At 41.7% G+C, this 25,462-nt stretch overlaps 1 protein-coding gene across 3 annotated transcripts; it reads right to left on the bottom strand.

Annotated features, from left to right (window-relative positions):
- Positions 1-4,466: 4,466 nt before the first annotated feature.
- On the bottom strand, positions 4,467-25,088 carry mocs1 (molybdenum cofactor synthesis 1). 3 transcript variants are annotated; one of them, XM_080414506.1, is made up of 12 exons: positions 24,749-25,088; positions 22,112-22,247; positions 20,329-20,496; positions 17,102-17,266; positions 12,977-13,038; positions 11,705-11,816; positions 11,564-11,589; positions 11,002-11,112; positions 10,481-10,601; positions 8,938-8,985; positions 5,764-8,546; positions 4,467-5,270 (listed from the first exon to the last, which is right to left on the bottom strand). In XM_080414506.1, exons 1-11 carry the CDS (start codon positions 25,013-25,015, stop codon positions 7,420-7,422), a joined length of 2,343 nt encoding a protein of 780 aa, XP_080270632.1. In that variant the 5' UTR covers positions 25,016-25,088; the 3' UTR covers positions 4,467-5,270; positions 5,764-7,419. The 3 variants fall into 3 exon arrangements, with proteins under 3 accessions (XP_080270632.1, XP_080270631.1, XP_080270633.1); XM_080414505.1 differs by having other exon boundaries at positions 11,477-11,589; XM_080414507.1 differs by lacking the exon at positions 4,467-5,270 and having other exon boundaries at positions 8,409-8,546; positions 8,923-8,985; positions 11,477-11,589.
- Between the last annotated feature and the right edge of the window lie 374 nt (positions 25,089-25,462).

Here is a 25,462-nt window from a genome sequence, read left to right on the forward strand (position 1 = left end):
CTTTTGTTTTACTTTCTCCCTGACACACACACACACACACACACACACACACACACACACACACACACACACACACACACACACACACACACACACACAGTGATCCATGAAAAGAACTATTCTGTCCCTATCGGTTTACAACTCAAACGGCGCTGAGTCGACTAGTAGAGCATCGGCCGGTCAGCGCGGGCACTCGCGCCTGGAGGCGCGAGGGCGCGCTTCCTCGGCCTCAAGCTCCACTAAGTCGGCGCGCCTCCGTCGTGGACAAGCGTGTGCGTGTGCACGCGTGTTCAGCGTTCCCCTAGCGTAGCTTCCTGGTTGCTATGTGGGGGGGAACAACAAAAGACAGGTCCGCGTCGGCACATCAAAGCCCCGCCTCTCCGCGTTCTCCTTCTCCTCCTCGGAGGAGGAGAAGGAGGACGGTTTATTTCGCGAGGAGGAGCTCCTCCTCGCGAAATAAACCTTCCTCCTTCCCCGAGGAGAAGGAGGACGGTTTATTTCGCGAGGAGCTCCTCCTCGCGAGCCTCACGTAATAAACCCCCGCCTCGCAGCGCCGCGTCCTCCTTCTCCTCCTCCTCCTCGCGAGCCTCGCTAATAAACCCTATCTCGAAAAGCCCCGCCTCGCCCCGAAGCCCCGTGCCTAAAAACAAGCGCTCTGTCTTCAATCTACCTGGTTCTCCATTCACCCTGTGACATATATACGTTTTACAGTAAACCCAAAAAAAGTGCATATTTACTCATCTTATCTTACAGTAAATGCAGGGAATCTCTGTACGTATGTATGTAAACCACGTATCTCGAGAACCGTTCGACCAACCGACATCAAATTCGCCACACACACGTCGCAGTCGACCCAGAGGGGGTGCAGTGCCCGGCGTTGAGTCAGTTCGTTAGGCCAATGGTTCTCAACCAGTGGCCAATATTTTATTTTTGTCACAGACATACAAAATAACAGGTCAATAATTTTACCAGAAACCCAAATGACTAGCCCTATATGTAAACTAATGGACATCTGCATAAACACTAGTGCCGCAAACACTGAGTCAATATATATATATTTTCGTAAAAAAGCAAAACGATCTACAAGCTCACAATGAAACACATCTGTGACGTGAGTGCTAATTCAAGAAGGTTAGAACAGAAGGGCCCGCTCTGGGCCCCAACAGTCTCATTATTGGCATGAGATCTATTTAGCCACTGCCTTTTCATCTTATTTTAGACCCCTAATTCAAATAATGCAAAGAGAATAAGTCAATATAATATGTATGATTGTGAAAAAAGTGTGATGCACATCAAACAATAATAAAAAACCTTACTTATGATTAACATACTGATGATTGCACTTCACTCGATATTTTTATATGGCAAAATGGTTGAACTTTCAGTTCCTTAGTTTATTTATTTTTCTCAGTTCTCTGTCTGCTGAAATTGTCTAGTCAAATGACGTGTGGTTTGTCCACAAGTGTCTTTCCAAGTTATCTTCCTTCACCATCACTGTGCAGTTCTTGCTGATGAGACAAATACTTAGAATAATGATGAGAGAGCTCTATCCAGTTCCATGTATGGTACACAAATATATATGGCTGAATGATTTGTGGTTTGTCAGAAAGTGTCTTTGCACGTTCCCTTTTTTCACTATCACTGCATAGTTGTTGCAATTTGTTGTATAGGCTACTATGTCTTTTGTCTCATGATGACGTCTGTCCCCAAACTCATTCAACTGATGTCTTGTCTCGTTAGTTGTGGTTGAAAGATAGTAGTAGCTAATAAACAGGTAACACACCTGTACCATATGCTGCCAGTGTCAATACTGTGTTAATTCACACTGCCCCACTCATTTGTTAGTTTCAAGGGTTGTGGTTTCCGTTAAGGTGAACAAGTATGTGATGTTGATGAGAAAGTCTTAGACCATGTGTAGGTAGTGTGATGTAAGGTATGCCAGTGGAACAATGAAAAAATTAAGGCAGCTTAGAAAACATTACTGGGTTTCAAACGGTAGAAGCATGAGAAGTAGTGTTTTAAATGCGGAAGTATTGCATTCTCAGATTTGACCACCAGGCGACAGCTGCTTCACTGTTCTACCGTGGCTCTGGGGGCTTGTTACCAACACGACATATTAATGAGCATGTCATCCCGACACTTTACGAGTCACCAAAATCATTCAAACAAATTCTTTAAAAAAACAATTGTGAATATTTAGGATAGATGTGGCACGGACATTAGTCTCGCGTAGCCAGACAACTATTCCACAATCTCTGAATGCTATATAGTCTGGAACTACAACTCCCAAAATCCGAGAGGAAACTGGCACTTCCGTTCACGAAAATATCTTTTAAAATATCTTTACACTTTACTTTTTAATTTCCATTTCTGCTAAGCAGCAAGCTAAATATACTTAGATGATTTCATTTGTATTTATATTAGGATAAATTTGTGCGACTGTAAAGACGAAACGGAAATGGAGAGGAGGCTCCACATCCGGTTTATATTCTAATCATGATCAGAGCTTCCGAGTCCCAGACTGTATGACCGGAAACATTTGAAAATTGTGGGAGACTACACAGACATGGACAAGTCTTGCCACGGACACGTTTGTCCGTGTGCGGACATGTTGATGACCCCTGCTAGCCGTTTATATGTTTTTGCATAGTAGTGTATATTTGGAAACAAGCCATAGTGCGTTCTTGGGTTTAAAATCCTTAACAGACCTTGAATAGAACTATACTTCCCTGTGCTCGTCTTTGCAAACTGTTAAGCAAGTATTCAATCTAACAGCATGGAATTGTGGACAAAATCGTATCCAACGGCAACAAAAATATAATAGTTTTGGGTCTGAGAGGCTCATCAAATGGTGGTCTGTGCTGAATAAATAATGGACCTTGATATGAAAAGGGTTGAAAACCACTGGGTTAGGCGGTGGTCCAGAACCACCAGAAAAGGCTCTGGCCGTGGCCCAAATGAGCAAACCCAGCCTATAAGCTTGATTTAGCAAATTCCCCACACCTGCCATTTGATTACTTGTCTACTTTCCACAGTGAGTTTGCACCCTTCAGACATTCTCCACACATACTGTGGCCCTCATTTATCAACGCAGCGTATAAACCGGCTTATATTTTTCCATATATTCGGCGTACACCAACGTCAAAGTCACATTTATCAACGGATCCTACACAGCCAATCCTGGCGTACATCAGGTCGGAGCTTTGATAAATCTCACGTCTGAAAACGAGCGTCATTTAAATAACACGCCCTTAAATATTCTCAAAACGCCCCGATTTTACGACATGAAGAAGAATCAGAATACGACCAAAGACATCAAAAGCCAATAAGAAAGAGTTTCCCCCGATCGCCTCGCCTCGCTGCCTGTCAAGTCACACACACACGCACACGCACACGCCTCACCTCTCTCTCTCTCTCTCTCACTCACACACACACACACACACACACACACACACGCCCAACTGTGTCTTTCATGTAATCCGTAGCGGTACAATCTTTGTCACTTAGGCTTGTAGCCTACATGAATGACATATTATGATACCAATCACATCGCCATGAATGGAATACGTTTGTATATTAATTTATTTAACCCATACCGAGCAGTGCACAAGCAGTCATGTAGGATATTCCCCGTGAGACTCGGACGGGCGGCAGTCATTCCGCGGCAGTGATTCCGCCACGTTAATAAGAGATTGGAGCGTCGGGTTTATATCCTTAACCCAGCCAGGTTGTAGACTTCGTAACTCTCTATGACATAACTCCATAACATAGGACAAGTTACTGTAAGTTTGTACACCTCACTGTCCATGAAAAGATCGTCGGCAGTCCCGACCGCGGGACTCCCGAGTCCCGACGCAAAAGCGCTCGTATATTTTGAAAATAGCAGATCTACAAGCTCACAACGCGTCGCGATGCGACCCGTTTTTGAGCTTGCAGATCTGCTATTTTAAAATAGCCAATGCAACTGAATGACTGTTAAAGCAGTTTGTTTAAATTACTTTATAAAATGTTATATTTTCACAGGGATTAATTATTAGTGTGTAGATATACATTTAGGAGTGGATTATGTGTCCAGATGCCTGTCAGACAGTCAGACAATGCTGCTCCGCAGGTCTAGAATGGAATAAACGGGCGCAGCCAACGTCAACAACTGGTCTCGACCAGACGTGAGATCTCAGTGTACGGTAGGATGAAGCCCACGTCAGGATATATTGATAAATGCCGAAAGGTGCGGTGATCTCGCTCTACGCCCATTATTTGGGCTGCACCGCGTTGATAAATGAGGGCCACTGTATATACCACTGCAGAAGGACTTTTCAGAACAGTGACCCGCCCCTATATGCCATGTCCATATAGTCCCATATACTTATAACATCAGGGATCTCCATATATGGGCATAATATATTCATGAGAATATTCATTGGTCAGAACTCAGAACAATTTAATTCTATATAAAGAATCCAGTGTAATTTCATAACAGATGTTTTATCCTCAGTCGCTCACAACAAGCATTTATACATTTGTACTCCACTGTACAAGATACCAAAATATCCAGGGTTTATATTACACAGTGAATGGAATAGAAAGTAAATAAAATACATAAACCACTTAAACCCCAACAACTGTATCGTGGAGAAAGCTTTCGCACCTCGCAGAAAATAGCAGATCGGTTGTGAGCTTGTCGAGCGGCAATTTTCAGCGAAAGCTTTCCCCACAATAACAGAAAATACACTAGTATAGAGCCCTGAGGCACTCCGCTCAACCATATGGGTTTTAAGTGGTTAAATGCCATAATCAATAAGTATAATAAGTGTTATTTGGTGATCCTAAAAAAATTATTACACATTACAGATAATTCATTTTGTCTTTCTTTTTTGTTTTTGGTGTTCACACATTGGCATTACAAAAAGTTATGAAAGGCTGTTATGATACACTGAGATTATTTATTAGCATATAGTCTATTAGTCAGTTAAAAGCTTGCAGTAAAACTTGACACATGAAAATGAGACAGGAGTGCCATCTAGAGGTACAGAGACAAACTGTAACTCTGGTCAATCCCTCTGTTTCAATTATGTTGCAGATAGATATAGGCATTAATATAATAAATCAATAATACATTCTATGGCACTGACATTACTGTTACCCACTCTGGGAAACACTGCTAAATCATGTCATATACTGTATGAGCAGAGCTGAAATCAGTTGTATTGTATTTTCTTTCTACTGTATCCTATAGTAGGCTACAATGCTACAAGCTACATAACATGAGACTATGCTATACAGCAGGGGTTTTCAACTGATTTTGACCCAGGGACCACCATCCTGACTAAAAGCAACCTGGGGACCACCACTATTGTGCGTGGTGGGTCCATCATAGACCCACCCCACACAATAGTAGTGCCCCCACCACTATTGTGTGGGGTGGGTCTATGATGGCACTACTATTGTGTGGGGTGGGTCTATGATGGACCCACCACGCACAATAGTGGTGGTGCACCACAGGGAGCTGGAGAAAATAGCTATAATATCAATATAATATCTAATAAAATACAGTGATTTTGTTTGAATATGATGGAATATGATTAGGATTACTGTGATTATGGTAAGCTCACATTTCATATCACACACACACCATACAGTAAGAACTCTTGTAAGTTATTAAAAGTAAAAATAAAAAGTTTAATTTTTTATTTTTGGGGGGCCAGGGACCACCTGCAATACCTCCACGGACCACCAGTGGTCCGCGGACCACCGGTTGAAAACCCCTGCTATACAGCATAAGATGACAGAACTTGGCAATCCATGTCACAGAAAGGCATTCATTAATGTGTTGAAAAGGCATTCATTTAATTCAGTAAGAAAACTGCATTAAAAAATAATCATATTTTAAATTACATTTTAACTGTCAGAGTTAACCACTTAAGCCTGATTTATACTTTGCCGTATGACAGTCTTGCGTGGCAAATTTAGCAGATCTACAAGCATTGTGAGCTTGTAGATCTGTTGTTTTTGCTGCACCACACATCATTTGACTTCCCAGTTCGGTGGTCATGCTAGTAGTGGATCCACAGCTCCCACAGATGTCAAGATTAACGACACGGTCTACATAAGACCAGTATCCAGGGTGGATCCCAGCCATCCCAGATGGAACAGAAGACAATACTACCGGAGCAAATGTACTTAATACATTTGGGGGTGTCTGTAAGACAGGCTGTGATTCTCTATTACATTTCAGGTGTTTTCAATCACTTTCTAGCACACAGTAGCACATTCACAATCAGTCCCACACACGGCAATCTTAAGTTATCTATTTGTTAAAAACATAACTCACTAAAATAATAACTAAAAAGATATGTCTAGGTAAAGTGATGGCGCCATAGTTTGAAGCATATTTGATCATTATTATTGCAATTTCTTTGCCAGGACAATTGTGACATGAATTTTCATATCTTCCAGGCCAGACTCGATGACAGCGTTCCACTTGCCAAATTCCACACCTGAGAACACGGAGATCGCCCTCAAAGTCAAGCAAAATAGGAAATGTTAGTAGCCTAGTAGTTAAACTCCAACTCAGAATCACCACGGTGTTCAGAACGTGGGCTTGTTTTTCAGCTGACGCCAACATTTCTGGAAAGCACATACTGTATATACTGTAGAGCAAATTGTCACATTTATTTGAAATGTGTAACAAGAAAAAAAAGGAGGGGGGGTGGGGGTTTATGACTGAAAGTCGATTATTTGAAATGAAAAAGGGGGAAATCTTTCACAATGTGTCTAAATGTGTGTCTTTTTTTTTTTTTTATATGTTTAAACAAAGTTTCGTAATGACACTTGCCAGAAGATTTTTTAAGAAGTTTTCTTAATAAGTTGATCTTTATTATTAATATCGTTAATTGCATACTTTGCCAATTGTGACATGAATTTTCATTTTCATGTCTTCCAGGCCAGACTCAGTGACGGTGTTCTAATTGATGCATGAACACCAGAGTGTTTCAGCTATACTACACTGATTCTATTGAATGCTGCCTCTACAGCGACGGCGAGCTTCGAGGATTTTCACTAACTAGTTGAGTGAAAGTCAATTAATACATTTTCACAATGTGTCTACTGTAAATGTGTGTGTGTGGGTGTTTTATACCCGTTTTAAACACAGATTACACATTTTCTTAATCACACTTGCCATTAGAGTTTTTGCTTCAGACTAACACTTGTCTTGGCCCTGTAAGAGTGTACAAATGGAACCTAATGGACCTAGAGTCCTAGACCCTAACAGGTCCATTTGGTTCCATTTGTGCAAGAGTTCATGGTCCATGGCCTAATTGCATACCAAACTGGAGGTCCTTGAAATTAAAATGTTTGAGAACCACTGATGTACAGTAATTATCTTTTTTTTGTGGTAATTGACTAGATAAAAAACGCTCAGGGTTGACGGTGGAAGTCCCTCTTTCCTCCCGTCTTGGTGACCAGCTCTATGTCCGTGATGACCATGTCGTGGCTCACTGCCTTGCACATGTCGTAGAGCGTGAGCGCCGCCACCGTAGCGGCAGTCAGCGCCTCCATCTCCACTCCCGTCTTGCCCGTGGTGCGGCAGCTCGCTGTGATCACGGCGGCGCTCCTCGTTTCGTCGAGCTCGAAGGAGACCGAGGCGTGGTCCAAGGGGAGCGGGTGACAGAGCGGGATCAGCGCCGAGGTCTGCTTGGAAGCCATTATCCCGGCTAGCTGCGCTACGGCCAGAGCGTCGCCCTTAGCCAGCTGGTTGTCCCGTAACAGCCGGAAGGCAACGGGGCCGAGGATGATGGTGGCACGCGCTGTGGCGGTTCGGCGAGTCGGGACTTTACCGCCGACGTCCACCATGGCGGCGTGACCCTGGGCGTCCGTGTGGGTCAGCTTGGCAGTGGTCGTACCATCCACCTCGTCACTGTCGTTGGGGAGATTTGGGTCTGAATCGGGCTCCGATGATATCACTTTGGCTTTGTGGTCGTCACTGGAAGATTGTCCATGGCATAGTCTAACACTGTGGTGTTTGGAGGGACTTATTTTGGCATCCTTTAGTAGTGTGCAAAACATGTTAATTCCTGGGGTCCCTGTCAAGTGTCTCTTCGTGACATTAGGACCCCAGGTGTGTGCGTACCCGAGACATCCTGTGTCAGAATGACTCGGTGGTTTTGTGCGTGTAGCGTAGTCCGCTCTCATGGTGCGAGAGCGGGTGAGAGGCAGTACATTAACGAACGGAGACGAACAGAAGTGTGCTGCAGTGCAGAAGTCGCCAGTCTCATGATGGTCTCCTTCATTTTCATGCAGACTAAGACGGGAACCCCCTCTTTCAGAGGTCCCCGAGCAGTAAACATTAGCTGCCCCTGTTGAAACAGTGCTGTCTGAAAGGCACGAAACATCCTCACCATCCAGGACTCCCACACTGCCCGAGCGGTACAGCTGAGGAGACGTGTGCTGGGTGAGGAGTGGGTCTGTAGGCGGGGAAACGGAGGGGACAGTCCCCTGGCTGTCTTGTGACTCTGGCAGAGAAAGAGTCCTTCTGCACGTGGTGCCTGTCAGACAAGGAGGGTGTTACGGAATATCATAACTTATAAGCAATGAAAGAACACAACTAATACTGTATATTGTCGCTGCCGGGTGGAAACCTTTTACTGTATGTTCAGGTTTCTGGAAATGGGGAAAAAATTAAAACCTGTGTTCCATTGGATCCAGTGGAGTTATAAGATTTAGTCACAATCTCTAATGCTATTCATTGGTTAATTTATTTTAAACCCATATACATAGCAATAGCATTGATTTATGGGTGAGGGATAAGATACAAGATACAAGGTTTCCAATCGACAGTGACTATATTCCCAGTAACATAATTTTTTAAAGTGAAGATGCAGTATATTTATCAAAGCACCGTAAAACAGCCATTTTACGTACAGCCACATCACCCACCGATGAGGATCATAGGTCTGTTCTTCATCTGGGAGATACTGTGCATGCCTGCATAGAGGAAGACAGATATTTGTAGTAGTCGTAAAAAAAAAAGTAAAGAATGATGTATTGTTTAAAACAGTGTTTCTCAAACTTTTAAATTTCAAGGACCCCCCTTAACTGTCAGAGTTACAGACTTGTAAGGGTTAAGTTAGAACCCCCTCAACAAGGGAACCCTGAGAATCCCTCGAACCCACTTTGAGACGCACTGGTTAATAATGTTTGCCAGTGCTGTCATTATTTACCATTAATCTCAAAGCAGTAATCCATACCTTGTTTTGTGTGAATAAAATAATCAACCTGTATGGTAGAGTATGTTAATATACAATAGAAATAACGATCATATACAAAGAAATGAGCAGACAAAATTGAAGCTGATAAATGGGTACTCTCTCCTGATTGCCTGAAGATTGGCCACCCAACTGAAAATGTAGTTTCTGTTTAAAGAGCTGGAGAGACGCAGAGACCCCTACTACCGAACAAACACGCTATAGCAATGATTACTATCACAACTTTTAACTTTTAACAAAACACTTTTTGTTTTAACCAAAAATATCACTTACCCTACCTTTAATATACTTCAATACCAAATATCAAGGCATCCCTTGTTGAGGACCCATTGTTGTGAAGCATGCTCTTTGTGTTTAAGTGCTTCTAATTCACCACAGGTCATACTCTTGAATCTTTTTATTCAAGCCTTTACTGATTCTTAGATCAGTATGTTTAATGCATTTACTAACACTGGGACACGTGAAGGGATATGCTGATGAAGCAGAATGTCTAAAGCCCGATTTATAGTTGCGTGCCAAATATTGCTCATCTACAAGCTCACAACGCATAGCACTGCGATACGATGTGATCCGTTGCGAGCTTGTATATTATCGGCTATTTTGTGAAAGTATAAATCAAGCCTAAGACCATCTAGTCAGTGTGTCATATCCAACTCTGTGCCACATCAATCTTCATTCCTTTACCGCTACCGGCTATGCGGGCTATGCACCTCTGCTCCATAAAACGAATGAGTTCCTCTTTAGACAGTCACACGGCTGAGGTGATGAAGCCTGCTGTGCATTATTTATTCTTTTGTGGTTATGCACACTGTTGAGGAAACTTACATGACTGTCACTGCCTATAATGCTGCGACCAGCTGTATTGTAAGAGCATGTGACAATAAACACCTTGAAACTAAACTCCAATAAAGAGACTGAAAGAAACTAAGCCATGATGACATTTTGAGACGAGAACAGTGAAGAGACATTTTGAGACGAGAACAGAAAAGATCAACAGAGACTGAAAGGAGAAAAGAAAAGATGAGATACATTCTGAAAACCGCATGATTTATGGCCTATTGGAATCATTCCACAGGAAAATGCAGTGCACATCAGGTGACTCTCACAGGACTCAAAGAAAACTCAAAGAATCTATTTTTCACCTCCTTCTGTCTCTTACCACCAGAGGTATGGACTACATGGCATTCTCTGACCACACATACACACACACACACCTGCATGCTGTTTCTTCTTCCTGCCCACAGCAGCGCCGATGATCTGCAGTAGCTCCTCATCCGGCGCCCCGGAGCGCAGCACATCCCTGAGTGACACCTCTGAGTTGCCAAACAAACACACCTGGGTGAAGAGACAGAGAGAGAGTCTGAAACATACAGCAATGCAGACACAAGGGAAGAGACTGTTCCAAGTAACCACTTAAGCCCTATATCGTCGCTGTCGGGCAGAAACCTCATACCTCCATGTTTTAACTTTGTGTTTTTTTCCGTAAAGTAACGCCCCACTTGATCATACTACAGCAAGCTTCAAACGCGGCACGAAGCGACGAGTTTTGAGCTTTTAGATCTGCTACTTTTGAATTTGAATCCTGAAAAGTAACAGTTTTGGACAGAGACGATATAATAATAGTAATGTAATAGTACTTGTAGACCTGCTGTTCTCACTATTATTGAAGATTTTTGGAAGACTTGGGAGAATTTACACACACACACACACACACACACACACACACACACATTACCTTGAGGTTACCGTCTGCAGTGATGCGTAAGCGGTTGCAGGAGCCACAGAAGTGGTCGGACATGGAGGTGATGAAGCCCACCTGACCCTTGAAGCCTGGCACTTTAAATGTCTGTCACAGGAAGGAAAACAAAGAAGGGAGTGAAAAACATATTGGTTTTGAACATTTTAACTACATGAAGACCTTATTATTATAATTATTGTAGATTATTATCATATCATTATTGTTTTTTTTTATGTATCCCAGACAGAGACTTTAAACAGAGAGACAGGGGAGAAAGGTGGGGGAGAGAGGGGATGGCATGCAATAAAGAGCTTCACGTCATATTTGCACTTAGGTCAGCTATGAGAAGGACTATAGCTTTAATTACGTGGTATAGACCTTTAATTAGTTAATAATTGGTAAAAGATGTTATTTGGGCTGCTATTCCAGCACCAGATTTTATTCAGATATTCGGTCCGACGGTGGCTCTGACCTTGGCCGTGTCTGTGTGTGCAGTGGGAAGCATTTCCAGGGTGGGCCACTGCTGTCTTATGTGGTCTAACATTTCCTGGTAGCTTACCATCTTCTTGAAGTTCCACTTGTTACCTGGAAAGCATATAAGCATGGAAATATAAAGGCAGTTCACAAAATATATAGACAATTATTTATTGCCAAAGTTCATAAATAAAACACCCTGTTCCACAGCTGATATTTTACTCACCATCAAAGGGCATGTATTCGATGAAGCGCACGTCCAGTGGCTTCTTCTCCGTCAGGGCAACAAAGTCCAGCAGCTCGTCTTCATTGAGGCCCCGCATGATCACAGTGTTCACCTGCAGAGGGCAGTAACACAAGATTGGACTACTGCAATGTCTCTCAATGGCAGGTGCGGGTACCACCAGCGGTCCAAAATGGACCCTTATTATGGGTCTCTAACTCTGACAGACTCTGACCCTTGCGGGTCCATTTGGTTACATTTGTACACTCTCAAGAGTTAAATTAACACTGAGTATTATACAGTGTAGATTGGGCTCCCAGAAGAAAAAGAAAACTATCAAATGGGGGTCCGTGGTCTAATGCATATCAAACTGGGGGTCCTTACACGCTGAAATTAAAAATCTTGAGATTCACTGGACTAAACTGTACTGGAGCCTCCAACCATCACTGTAAAATCCTCAGTGCTTTTTTAACACATTGCCTAACAAGAACGCAGATATGCGTTCTTTCAAATCCATCACTTGCCTAACAAGAACGCAGATATGCGTTCTTTCCAAACATTTTTTTTTTTAATTCCACAAAAGGGGCTCTAACACAACTTAGGAATGATCCCTCGCCGCTCAGAGAAGGAATGGGCTGATGTGAAGTCATCCCAAAAAACGCCATTTCCGTCCGCTCCAATGTTAGGATTTGTAGAAAAACACTTCTAGCTGAGATTTTTTTTCCCTTAATTTTTAACGGGTGATCGCTCCCTCCCCCACCCCCCGGACACTCTTTGTTTACTTCCGTGTACACAACGTGGCTTCCACGGCACTTCAAAGATTGTCAATTTAAGGTAATAAACACTGGCATGGGGATAAAAAAACGATGTTTTAATCTCTCAAAGTTACAAACCCGTAAGGGTCCATTTGACTGAGAAACAGTGGACTACAGAGTCCTAAAGTAGTGTGTATGTAGGACACAGCTGCTGCTTTCATCGCTCCCATTGCATGTTAACAAGGTTAAAAACTAACAGTACCACCCTGTCTAGGCAACATTGGCCTAAGGATTTTAGAATCCACACACACAAATTCAAATAAATCATTTCATTTAGCTTGTTACGAACGTATTCTAGGTCCTTAAATTGCAACACCATTCCCTTGATTTGGGAGATGTTCAGTGTGCAGTTGTATCCTGCATTCTTCAAGACAAGTAATGTGAAACTTTATATGAGTGAAACAGAAAACAGACATGAAAGGGTGTGTGGGGGGGGGGGTGCGTGCGTGCGTAATGCTACCTTGACTGGGTTGTAGCCCATCTCGATGGCCTTGTCAATGCCCTCCATGACCTTGTGGAACCCTGAGAAAGAGCAAGTAATTTCATGGTAACAACTCCAACTACAGGCTTAAATTGAGTCCATGTACCATCATAGAACGACGCCTTGAATAATATTTCGCATATTTAGCATTACACTTTTCTTTGGGTTTATGAGCTCTGTATTATAAAAATCTTTATTTGACCAATAAAAACATTGAGGCCTAAGTCTCTTGCAATGCAATCTTTTGCGGTACAGTATTTCTAGGCAAGAATGGCTGTGTGAGAAAGGGAAGGCTGGTGAACGTGTAGCAAGCCATAAAACTCAACAGATAAGAGGGCTGTGGTGAAACTGTCACTGAAATGTACCATGACCTGAAAGTGACTCTTAACCATTTTAACCTTGGGTCCCTATTTTTGGCATGTTATTGTAGGCAAAATGTTTTGAAAAACCTTTATTTTTATGCCGTCTCTGTTCCGATCACTTCACAAATGCTGTTTTTGCTTAGTTTTGTCTGCTTTATTTCACTTCATCATTTAATTTTCTTTTTGATTGCTACACAAATCGTATATTTACCATTAACCCATTTTGGGCGGGAACCTATTTGTAGCTATACCTTTCAGGACGGGATATCTGTCTGTATATAGCAACATACATCTGTTTTTTAATAAATATTTGAAGTTTTTCAGAAAACGTAAGTGTTTTTAGAATTGGCCTCAGGTCTAAATGGGCTCTCTCTATTGCACACTTGTACTTCTCTATTTCTTGTCACTTTGGACAAGAGATGCACATTGTCATAGACCTGTTATATAAACAGCCATTCCTTGCAAACCCTCAGTTGTAATCAGAGCAACATAACAGTAAACCATCAAGGTCTGACTGGCAAGGTGTGGTTCATAGAAATAAGCTTTTGTTTAGATGAAAACACAAGAAGTTGTGTTTTCATCTATATTAAAGCTCATTTCTGTTAGTTGAATCGATATTCCAGCACACCCGAGGCTACGGTTGCTGCATTTCTGCCTTGCATGACTTCTCACAACACAACAGCTGTCAAATGACATAATGAGAACCTAAACAGCCAGCCAAAATGCACTATCCGTAAATTGTGTACTAATTTGGGTAAGCTAGATCAGTGGTTCTCAACCTTTTCAGGCCTTGACCCCCCAAAATAATCATATTTGAACTGGGGACCCCCCAACCTGACAAGCACTTGAAATGGAGTAGTGGCTTTTTGTTTGACTCTGTTCCAGAGATAAATATTGTGAAAATAGCAGATCTACAAGCTCACACCTCGCAACACGGGGCGTTGTGAGCTTGTAGATCGGCTATTTTCACAATGTTTGCCTCTTTCTTATATTATTTTATATTATTCTTTCTTATACAATTTGGCCAATGTTTGACCAGTTTTTATAGTTTAGTTTGTTGTTTACCCCCAAATCATGTGGGGACCCCCTGGGGGTCCCGACCCACAGGTTGAGAACCACTGAGCTAGATGAGAGTCATCTAGCTAGCAGAAGACACATTTTAACAGGCCACATAAAGGGTAAATGGACTGCATTTAATATATAAAGCCTTTCTCCAAACACATTCACACCGGTGGTGGAGGTAATCATGCAACACACCAACTTCGCAACTCAGCCAGGAGGAGCTGGGGATTGAACTGGGAACCTTCCGATTTCAAGAGGACCACTCGACCTCCTGAGCAATTGCTGCCTTCAGTCCCTCAGTGGCATTTTAAACACTCAACACTCTACCAAAAACATCCTAGTGGAAGAGCACTGGCTACGGTCTTTTTCTTTATTTCTTTTTTCTGAGCACAGCTAGGACTGTCACAATTATTTGAGATATTCACAATTATTTAGCATATTTGTCAGAATTGTGTATGTTCATCTGCATAAATTCATCTGTTGGAAAATGTCCATACATGTTCAAACTTTTTTTTTTTTTATCCACTATAAAAATAAATAAATTAAGTCTACAATTATAAATGATGGCCTGTTTTGGCCATAGTAAATTATTTATTGTGATTATTGGTACCGCTCATTTCTGTGTATGTTTCAGTTATTTGTCATATCTTCCCTGTGCAGATATGACAGTTATTGTTTCAAAAGCCTAAAAAAGGCAAATAATTTGGATTTGTATGTTCCAATCTTCAACGCTTAAAGCACAATTAAAAATCGTTAATCGCAATTATTTGTATGACCATTAATCGTCAAGTGAAATGTCATGATTGTGACAGCCCTAGGTACAGCTAATGCTGTCACTCTCTAGTTCTCCCCTTCAGTCTCTCCCTTTCTAATGTCACACAGTGCATCAGTCTTCCAGACACGTTACCGCCCAGAGCTCTGTCACTCTGTCAACTCCTTTCCACCCCTCTGGCCCCCCACTGTGCGATAAAAGCACTCATGCTCTTTAAGTAAATTAGTGGGTTGCACCCAGTTGGCAACTAGAGTACGAGTATTGATTTTAGGCAACAAAAGTAAAGATCTGCTGGTGCCAGGGTTATAAGCGGAAGACGAAAATACCATTGGCAGAGCTACAGTATGTTAGACTTTACGCTTTGAAGACTAAAGCTCCTTACACACCGGGGGCGATTTTTTCATGCGAATAATATTTTTTTTTAAATATAAAGTCAATGCAAGCTTCCATGGAGCGAAAAAGCGAAGCGAAAAAGCGTCTTTTAATCATTCGGAACGAGTGCGAATTTTGCATTTATTTGCATAATCGCCGGTGTGTAATGACCTTTATTGTTGTAGCCGATTGTTAGAACAATCTGACTGTATGCTAATGAACTCTTACCTTGGAATGTGATAAATATAATATACAATATTCAGAGATGAGACATTTTAATTAATATTTAAATGCACTCAAGGCTGCAACAATCGATTATTTTCCTTTATTGGTTACTTGTCCGATTAATTAAAGCGTTTTTATACATCGTAATGTTTTTTAATATATCAACAAATCGATGCGAAACAATTCAAACTGACTTTTTATAATCAACTAAATTGGTTGCACCAAAATATCTAAAATAGGCAATATTCAAACTCACTATGCAAACACATCAATAGACGTTGTGAGCTTATAATAGATAGGCTATTTTTTTAAGGTTTTGGGAGAATTTTTTTATATCCCCCAGATGGATTATCGTGTTTGTGCACGTGTGTCAGTTACAAACTCAGTACTCTTCCCCCACCTCTCTAATCTCTTCATCCAGTGAGTACTAACTAAGATGTGTGTCAGTATGTGTGTGTGTGTGTGTGTGTGTGTGTGTGTGTGTGTGAGACAGAGAGAGTGACTTAATTTTGTTCACTTACTTGCTTTAATGTACACGCTAACAAATCCTGCTACTTATTTCATTACTACAGCGTGTTGAATGTCTCTCTCTCGTGCACGCGTGCGCATCAGTTACAAACTCTGTACTACTTTAGTGGCAGCGGTGGCCTAGTGGTTAGAGGGGCGGCCTTGATACCGGAAGGTCCCTAGTTCGATTCCCCAATTCATCACATCAATCATGAATCACCGCTGAATAGCCCTTGAGCAAGGCTTCCATGCAGGGCCTGGCTGTAAATAAGTGTTAACTTAGTCCAACACCCTGGGTAAATAACAAACTTTGCTTTGCTTACTCGCCACCTACCTTATCTCTTCATCCAGTGAGTACTAACTAACGTGTGTGTGTGTGTGAGAGTTACAAAGTCAGTAGCCGACTCCTCCCCGCCATGCCTCCGTTCTGCCAGTCAGCTACTAAGGAACGGTGTGTGTGTGTGTGTGTGTGTGTGCGCGTGCGTGCGTGCATGCGTGCGTGTGTGTGCATCCCCTCACAGCTTTTGTCCGTGTCTGTCCTCAAAACTGTGTGAGCACTGTCCTTTTTATACCAGCGACCCCAAAGTTGCAAGTAGTATATTTTTCAAATAAAGCATACGTTGCTTAACTTACATAGGATAGAATAAACACTCTACTCTAACACCAAATGCTACCTCATACACGTGCCCGAAGGGCTTGTACTTTTTCTAGTTTAATTAAAATGATTAGTTTGATTAAATGTTGCCCCCCTACATTGGAGGCATTTGGCGCTGCAGCAGTCCACTGCCTTCCACACTGCCGTACCTTTCCTTCTGACGATGAACTCAAACTTGGCGGGCACCAGGGAGTCCAGGCTGATGTTGATGAGGTCGAGGCCCGCGTCCTTCAGCTTGGGCAGCATGCGGGCCAGGTTCATGCCGTTGGTTGTGACCGCAATGGTCTTGAGGCCCTCCAACTTCCTCAGCTCCGCTATCGAGAAAGAGAGAGAGAGAGAGAGAGGCAGCACAGCAGTTAAGGTACAGATACGATATATGAGTCAATTAAATCAAAACCTAAATAGCTGATCTACAAGCTTACAAAGTGACACGTTGTAAGCTTATAGATCAGTTCTTTCTGCTATTTTTGGATGTATGAAAAATATGTGTAGGAAATGATTATACAAAATGATTGTGAATATCTCAAATATTTGCGATTAGGCGATTATGTAATAATTGTGACAGGCCCACCTATGCTTAGGCAAAACCGAAGCAAACACACACAATCACAGTGTGGTTACGACATGACAGAATACACTGATATGGTTGACAATGTCGACAGTATTATCAGTACAATAAACGCCCCTACAATGTTACTGAGAAATATAGAATACACAGAGAGAGAGACTGCCAACTACCTGGAAGAACAAAGAAGACGACAGAAATGACTGCGGTGGAGTCTGGCATATCTGCTCCATCTTTTTAATAACTGTATCACTGTCATGGTGAACTCCATGTGACTCCACTTACAAAGACACACACACGATATACCCATAAAGACCACGTGTTGGTTCTACCTAACAACACAAATAATCCACTTCACTGAAGTGTCTTTCCCACTAGGGCTGGGCGATATGACTTCAAATCAATATCACGGCTATTTCAAACTTTTGCCTCAATTATGATATGATTAATGAAAGAAAATAGCCGATCTAGATCGGCTATTTTCACGATGTGTATTTTACGCCACTGTAGTGCAGCCAAGTATAATACAGAGTTAAGTGGTTAATACGACTTATCGATTTAGTAAAAAAAAAAAAATCAATGAAGAAATAAAAAAATAATTATACATATAAAAGAATACACTGCTCTTTGATTAATCGATTAACCTACAGGTGCAAGATTAAGTCTGTTACTGGTTCTAAATATCGGTTTTGATATATATAGCCCCCCATATAGAGTCATGGGAGGTCCCAGCGGGGGATCAGTCAGGTGACCGTGGCAATTTACTGCTGATCCTCACATGACCAGCAGTGGCTTCTATCTGCTGGAACATTATCATTGGATAGTAATTAGACCTATTTGATCCTGCGGGGAATTTCCAATTTCAGCTCCACCCAGCTGATTGGGGGGGGGGGGGGGGTAGTTAGGTGTTGGGACGGTGGGAGTCTTTCTCAGAGACGCCTCCACGCGTTGCCGGGGATGGAATCTGGGACCGTCTGTTTCTCAGGTGGCCTCTCTACTCGTGCCGCTATGTACCGCATCAACTGTTGGAAAGTAACTAAAGTAATATGTAACTTAAGTCTGTACACTATCCCCACATCTTCCTATTTGCATTAATCATGCATTCGTGAGTGTGATCTTATTGTGACCCAGATCAAGCGATGAATTAAGATGGTAGGATAACACGTCATAGGACCAAACATGCAGCCGCGGCGCAGCGAATCCATTCCACCCTTGCACCCTTTAAACTGAAAGAATGCATGGTGGGAACTCTGCTTTAGTCCTTGTGACACTTACAACAAATCTAGTCCACAGAGGGAAGCAAGTTTATGAATCATTGATGGCCTTTGGTTCCTGAACGGTCATTTGTCGGAAAAGGCCTGTCACAACATTCGCCTAGTCATAAAGTTAAACTCACGAAAGCCATTTATTTGCAGTGCAAGCTGGCCAAGTGTCACAACAACATAAATTAATGCGCAAAGCAGCTTTCAACTGCCACTGGTAAAACAGATAAAGAACCTGCAAAATCGAGGCATGGTTAGTGTTCTTTTTTATTAAGACACTCCTTGTTATCACACCAAACCCGAGATTATGGTAGTTTAAGTGACAGACAGGTGACACACTATCTACTGTACACACAGGTGGACCGACCTGTCGAATGTCATCATCGAAGAGTGTACTTACAAAAGCATGAATCTAACATTGTTGACTTTTCCATTGTGCACTGGAGTTATGGAATATCAAGAATAAAAGTAAATATATTTCACCCTTTACATTAGTGGCTCAACACCCAAAAGATACATTTGTTGTTTCCCCACGACACAAACTAAAAAAAGAATACATTATGAAGCCCCATATAAAAAATTGTGGAAATAGCCAGTCTACAAGTTCACATCTATAAGCTTCGCGCTCACCATGACTCAGCCATAACCATATAAGGAGTTCCCAATGCAGCTACGCCCAAATATGGAGTGTGTTGTCTAACCTCAATGTGTTGTCATGGCATCAGGCGCAAACAAATCAGTCAGCTCCATATATGAGCACAACAGTGACATTTTAAAAACAATCTTTTGCAATAATAAGAGCAAAAAAAGGGGAGTACCGCATACTGTCTTCACTAACAAAAATAAGTGAAGACGTTTCGGTCACTCTGACCTTCATCAGGCATGCCTGATGAAGGTCAGAGTGACCAAAACGTTGTAACGTTGTGAAGACAGAATGCGGGACTCCCCCCTTTTTTTGCCCTTCAAGTTCATTACTCCGACGCACCGGTCCACTCAGTAGGTGTGCAAAATGACTTTTTCTTCGAAATTATAATTTTAACTCTCTGAGTGCCAAGAACGAGTTATCAAAATTTTTTGGAAAAAAATGTTCAGAACCCAAGATATCGTGATCCGAAGATTTGCTGCTCCATTCACTTCTTGTTTAACTTATTACTGAAAATGGCTGTATCTCGGCTCCTGAGCACTTTCTTTTTACTATGTATTTTTAGCCCAGACATCTTTTTTCAAAAGGCAGAAAATTAATGTCAACGAGGTCGCGATGACCTCGTTGATTTGTGAAACCACACAGTATAACCCTCAGTGATTAGCAACCATCAGGGGATCGATCATAATGGAGATAAATATTCTGTGACTACTTGAAAAAAAGGTAAGAAAATCGAAAAATCTCTGGCAGTGGGGTAAACGCGGCCAGAAATAAGTCTGGCACTGAGAGAGTTCAAACATTTAGATACCTTAAAAAAAAAAACTGATATTTACTTGCGACCCATAAAAAGCTCTTTGGCCTTATATCAACCCCACTTTTTTCCTCGTCTCCAAAATAGCACCGTACCAATGATATCCAGCACGTCGGGTCTGATGAGGGGCTCTCCCCCCGTGAGGCGGATCTTCTCCACGCCCTCCTTGACGAAGAGGCGAGCCAGAGTCAGCACCTCCGTGGCGGTGAGGAGCTGGCTGCGTGGGGTGAGCTTCACCCCCTCCTCTGGCATGCAGTACTGGCCTGAGAAAGAGGAACAGGACTTTAACCACATGAACCCTAGTACAGTAGTTCTGAAAAAAAAAATCGTGTCAAGGACCCCCAAATTGAGATTTGGCTGCGGACCCCCACCCCTGAAAAGAGTTTGTGCCAGGGACCCCCCAGAAGAGAAGATTTATTTAAAAAAAAAGAATCCGATATTGACGCGCTGTGAGCTTGTAGATCTGCCGTTTTTGAATAGCCAACATATAAATGGATGAAGTGGTTAAAATGATTGTGATGCTGATATTAACTACTGTTGCTGGGGACCCCACGTTGACAACCAATGCTCTAGCATTCCTATTCTGGGCACGTCATTAACCCATTAAGACCTGAAGCCGAGTCTACATGTCTCCTAGATCCCAACAGTATTCTGAAAAACGTATGTTTCTATATCAGTGGTGCTCAATCTTTTTCATGTCAAGGACCCCCCTAAAATTATATGTATTTGGCCGCGGACCCCCATCTCAAAATATTTTGTTCTAGGGACCCCCAGAAGCAAAGATTTGAGTTAAAGGTTTTCGCTTTAAGAATATATATATTCAAAGATTTGCACACATTTTCACGATTTTTCAAAAATAGCAGATCTATGAGCTCATAGCGTGGCACTCGGTGCCGCGCTATGAATTACCAGATTCACAAGTGTTGTGACTGTGAGCTTGTACATCAACTGTTTTGCTATACGATGTCCAATGGTGTATATAGGGTTTAAGAGGTTAAAGAATAGCATTCAATCATGCCTTTTCTTTCATTTTCTTCTGAACCCATATGAGTTTGATGATTTGAAGATGATCACCCTATAGCAGTGGTTCTCAAACTTTTTCATGCCAAGGACTCCCAAATTGATATATGTTTGGCCACAGACCCCCATCTGAAAATGTTTTGTGCCAGGGCCCCCAGAAGAGAGAATTTGTGTTAAAGTGTTTTTTTCAAAATTTCTCAAAGATGTTAAAGAATAGCAGATGTACATGCTCGCAGCGCTGCACAAAGTGAGCTTCAATGTTTATATGCTATTTTCTTAATAGCCAACGTATAAAATATGGATAAAGTGGTTAAATGATTGTGACTGTATTAAAGGGATACTTCACTCTCGGGCCGGGGACACATTTAAAAAAAATATTAAAAATAAATGAAAAAAGTTATGGAAAATTCATGGCCCCCTCACGACACGCAGTGTCCTACTAATGTGTGAGGGGGCCATGAATTTTCCATAACTTTTTTCATTTATTTTTAATATTTTTTTTAAATGTGTCCCCGGCCCGAGAGTGAAGTATCCCTTTAACACATTTTGCTGGGGACCCCCTGGACCACCCCACTTTCAGAACCACTGCTATAGGCAGTACAGAAAGGAAAAGCGTAGCCAGAGCCAGACCATCTACTGATAATCTTAATTCATTACATGGGTTTGGACGACGACGACGACGACCTAGTACATTCCCAATCTGAAGGACCAGCCTACAGTCTGTGCATTGGTTCAGCGATGCTGTTATTTATTACATTTCTAAATAGTTTCCACCCAGTTTTAGGCCATTCATTGAATTTAGATTTCACCAGACGTTTCAGTGGGCAGAGAACTCTGATAAGGCCTAACGTTACTTACAGCGCAGGTTGCATTTCTCTGTCAGGGAGATGCGGAGGTAGCTGTGTCTCCGGCCAAAGTTGTCAGTCAGGAATGCTGAAAAGGGTGTGTTGTCCTCGTCTAACCTCCGTCTCCGACTCCCAGGGGGAGCCAGTTCCTGGGTAAAAACATAAATAATGAATGAAGGAAAAAAAAGGTTATGAAAAATATTTTTCTAGCAGTTTTTTTCTGACCTACTCAAATGGATAGATGTACACGACATGGTTAAGAAGCTTCGCCAAATCGACAGGCTAAGAAATCGACAGTTTTCTGCAATCCGTTGCAACAACCCTAAAGGCAGCATTATTCTTTACTGTTCTGTTCATTTTACAGGCAAGCTTGTCGATCCACTTAATGCAATTGCAGTAAGGCACAATTTGTGCCTCAGTGTGAGGCTGAATGGGGCAGAAAACAGATAAGGTACGCTAGCGAATTTGAATGAGCTTTTGCTATGTGAGTGACGCTTGTGGACCTGAGACCTGAGTCAAACACAGCTAACTAACGAGACAATCCGCTAAGGCCACAGTTACTGAACAGCAACAATCTTTGCCCTGTTAACTGTATTGTATTTTCAGAAGCACGTGCTGCACGTACTTCTGAAAATAACTTGGGGACTGATGATAATAAAAGGCTGCTTTAACATTAATTCAGCAGGTTAAAGTCTGGTAAGACAGTCTTGATGCCTTTGTGTGTTTTTAAACTTGAAACTTTTTCTTAGCTGTGTATAGTTGGGGAGGGGGTCTCTTATCATTGATCAGAATTGTATTCATTTAAAAAATATATATATATGTAAGCACTTTGAGATTTGTGTAAAATATAAAGTGAAATAAAATATATTATTATTAGTGCACTCGTCTATAGGTATGTGGCCGATACGTTATGATTCCCGCTCTCTTTTCCCTGTATACAAAAACAATAACTAAAATGTAGGGACTGCGTACTGACTGGCCACTCATTTTCATCATGAGTCTACTCAATCTATGGTGTTTATGAATTTTATCATTGACAGCCGTTAATGAAACTTTGGAGACACCCTTACTGTACATGTTGTGAAATGTCCTAGCAGGTCATTCACCCTGAAAGCACTGAAAAGCAGTGAGCTGCATACTGCAACTGTCTGTCCGCCAGGCTAAACTAACACATAACTAGGGCTGTCACGATTATGACATTTTACTTGACGATTAATTGTTGCTCAAATAATTGCGATTAACACTTTAATTGCATTTCTGTCGTTGAACATTGGAATATAATGAATACAAATTATTATTATTTTTGCCTTTTAGGCTTCGTAAACAAAAGTCATGATATATATTTTTTTTTTATGTTTGAAACTATATGAAAATTTTGCATCATGGAAATTATGATTATGAAGATTATGCCAAAAATAATTGCGATTATCTCAAATAGGCAATTATGTAATAATTGTGACAGGCCTTAACTGTAACTACTGCACCAAATGTCATCCACACTCTAGGTCAGACTGGGTGAAATCACGCAGTCGTTCACGTTCAATCCTGGTCATTTTGTGGTGTAAATAATTGTTTTACAATATATGCTGATATATGTGGGTACCATGTAGAAATTAATAACCTCCCTCCCATATCTTATGTTATGGATTTGAACAAGAGCATACAACTAAGACAAGACAGTTTCTCTAATAAGCCAGCTTAGTAATATATATTTGAAAATACACAAGATTTGAAAATACACACTTTGTTGACCCTATTATGGTGAACGATCATCAGTTTTAAATGGTCCAGTTTGTGGTCAGTTACACCAGTACTGTCTCAATGGGTCCTGGAAAGAAATTATTATGAAATTAAATAAATGTCTCAAAAAGACAAATTCAGTATTATATGTAAGGCCTTAAACTGCTTTTATGTTAGAGAGGGTCCCAGCCAGGGGGTCCCCAGCTAAATGACAGATAGTTAGAAACCAAACAGACCCTTATGAGTGTGCAAACTGTTATGAGTTAGATATATTTTAGCCCTGATACATGACTGTCATATATTATATTATATGACAGTCATATATATATGACAGTCATGGATGAACTTCCACATAGTGTTGGCACCTTCTCCCTTTTTTGGCCCGTACATCTAAGTTCAGATTTCAAATATAAAGAGCTTAACCCATGGCTACGGATGTTACAATTCTGTACGGGTCCTCAGAAGTACCAGTATATTCCATATTGTTCAATAAAAAGCATTTTAATCCGATCGGTGGCCATTGTATCCGTATTTTCTCCATATGTTTTTAACTACGCGACCCTATCGGTTGGGAGGTGTATTGCACTCTGATACATCGTAACTATGATAAAATGGCCACCGATTGGATTAAAAAGCGTTTTATTGAACAATACGGAAGATACGGGGTACTTCTGCGGGCCCGTACATAATTATAACATCCGTGGCCATGGGGTAAGCACTTTATATTTGAAATCTGAACGTTTATGTAGATGCTCGGACCAAAGACGGAGAAAGTGCAAACACTATGTTGAAGTTCATCCACGACGGTCATGACGACAGACGACCGTCTTGGATCCACGGCTACCATAAACGATGACAAGAGTGAATACATCGAGGCAAGTGCTTTATATACTACTAAACTAATAATTACCTGTGTTGGCCTAGTTTTCAATGCTGCGGTGAAGTTGGGAAGTGATGGACTCGGGTCTCCATGACCATGAAGTTCTTCATTATTGTCCGGGTGCGTAGCACTGTCAGTCCTCTGAATGCTCCCAGTCCTCTGAATGCTCCCAGTCCCGCTGGGTGCCAGCAGTCTTCCCGCATGTGTTGTGAACTCCCTGCCGCTGCTGCATGCACCTCTCTGTCTGGATATGAGGCGACAGCACAGCATAGTGCCGTGAGACGCCATGCTAGACATGCAGTGAAGTCCCAGACCCCCCCGGCCCCCGGAGTTGTTGTTTGTTTCGCAAAAGCTGAGAGCTGGAAGAACACACTCTGTCAGTCAGCTCAGTCAGGACACTCTGCAATGCAATTCCACACAACCGTTCACCCAGTGTTGCCATATGTTGTGAGACGAATAAGCAACCAGGTCTAGGAAAACAAGCCCAAAAGAAGCATCTTTCAGTATAGGCCACACATGAGCACTTTAAACCAACCATCCGAAAAGCCAAGGTAACAGGATAGGTGGCACTATGGGCTATATGTACAATATATATGTACAATATACATGATTAGAACATGCTTAAACATTCGACAATTAAGGTCTAATATTTCTACAATTACTACAAATTGCTACACAACCTGTATATCCAGTCATTTTGGGGCATCAACAAGAAGTTGAAGGATAGAATTAAGTCTGATAATG

This window comes from Gymnoscopelus braueri (genome assembly GCF_963280865.1).
Source record: "Gymnoscopelus braueri genome assembly, chromosome: 19".
NCBI classification, from domain to species: Eukaryota; Metazoa; Chordata; class Actinopteri; order Myctophiformes; family Myctophidae; genus Gymnoscopelus; species Gymnoscopelus braueri.

What these genes read in the sequence shown, in the direction of transcription:
- mocs1 (XM_080414505.1), bottom strand. Translation starts at nt 25,015, where the DNA reads ATGTCTAGCATGGCGTCTCACGGCACTATGCTGTGCTGTCGCCTCATA. An exon ending in TGGGCTACAACCCAGTCAAG is followed by an intron (nt 11,817 to 12,976) that starts GTAGCATTACGC and finishes TGCCCTCTGCAG; the next exon opens with GTGAACACTGTGATCATGCG. An exon ending in CTGCAGACGGTAACCTCAAG is followed by an intron (nt 10,602 to 11,001) that starts GTAATGTGTGTG and finishes CTCTTCACCCAG; the next exon opens with GTGTGTTTGTTTGGCAACTC.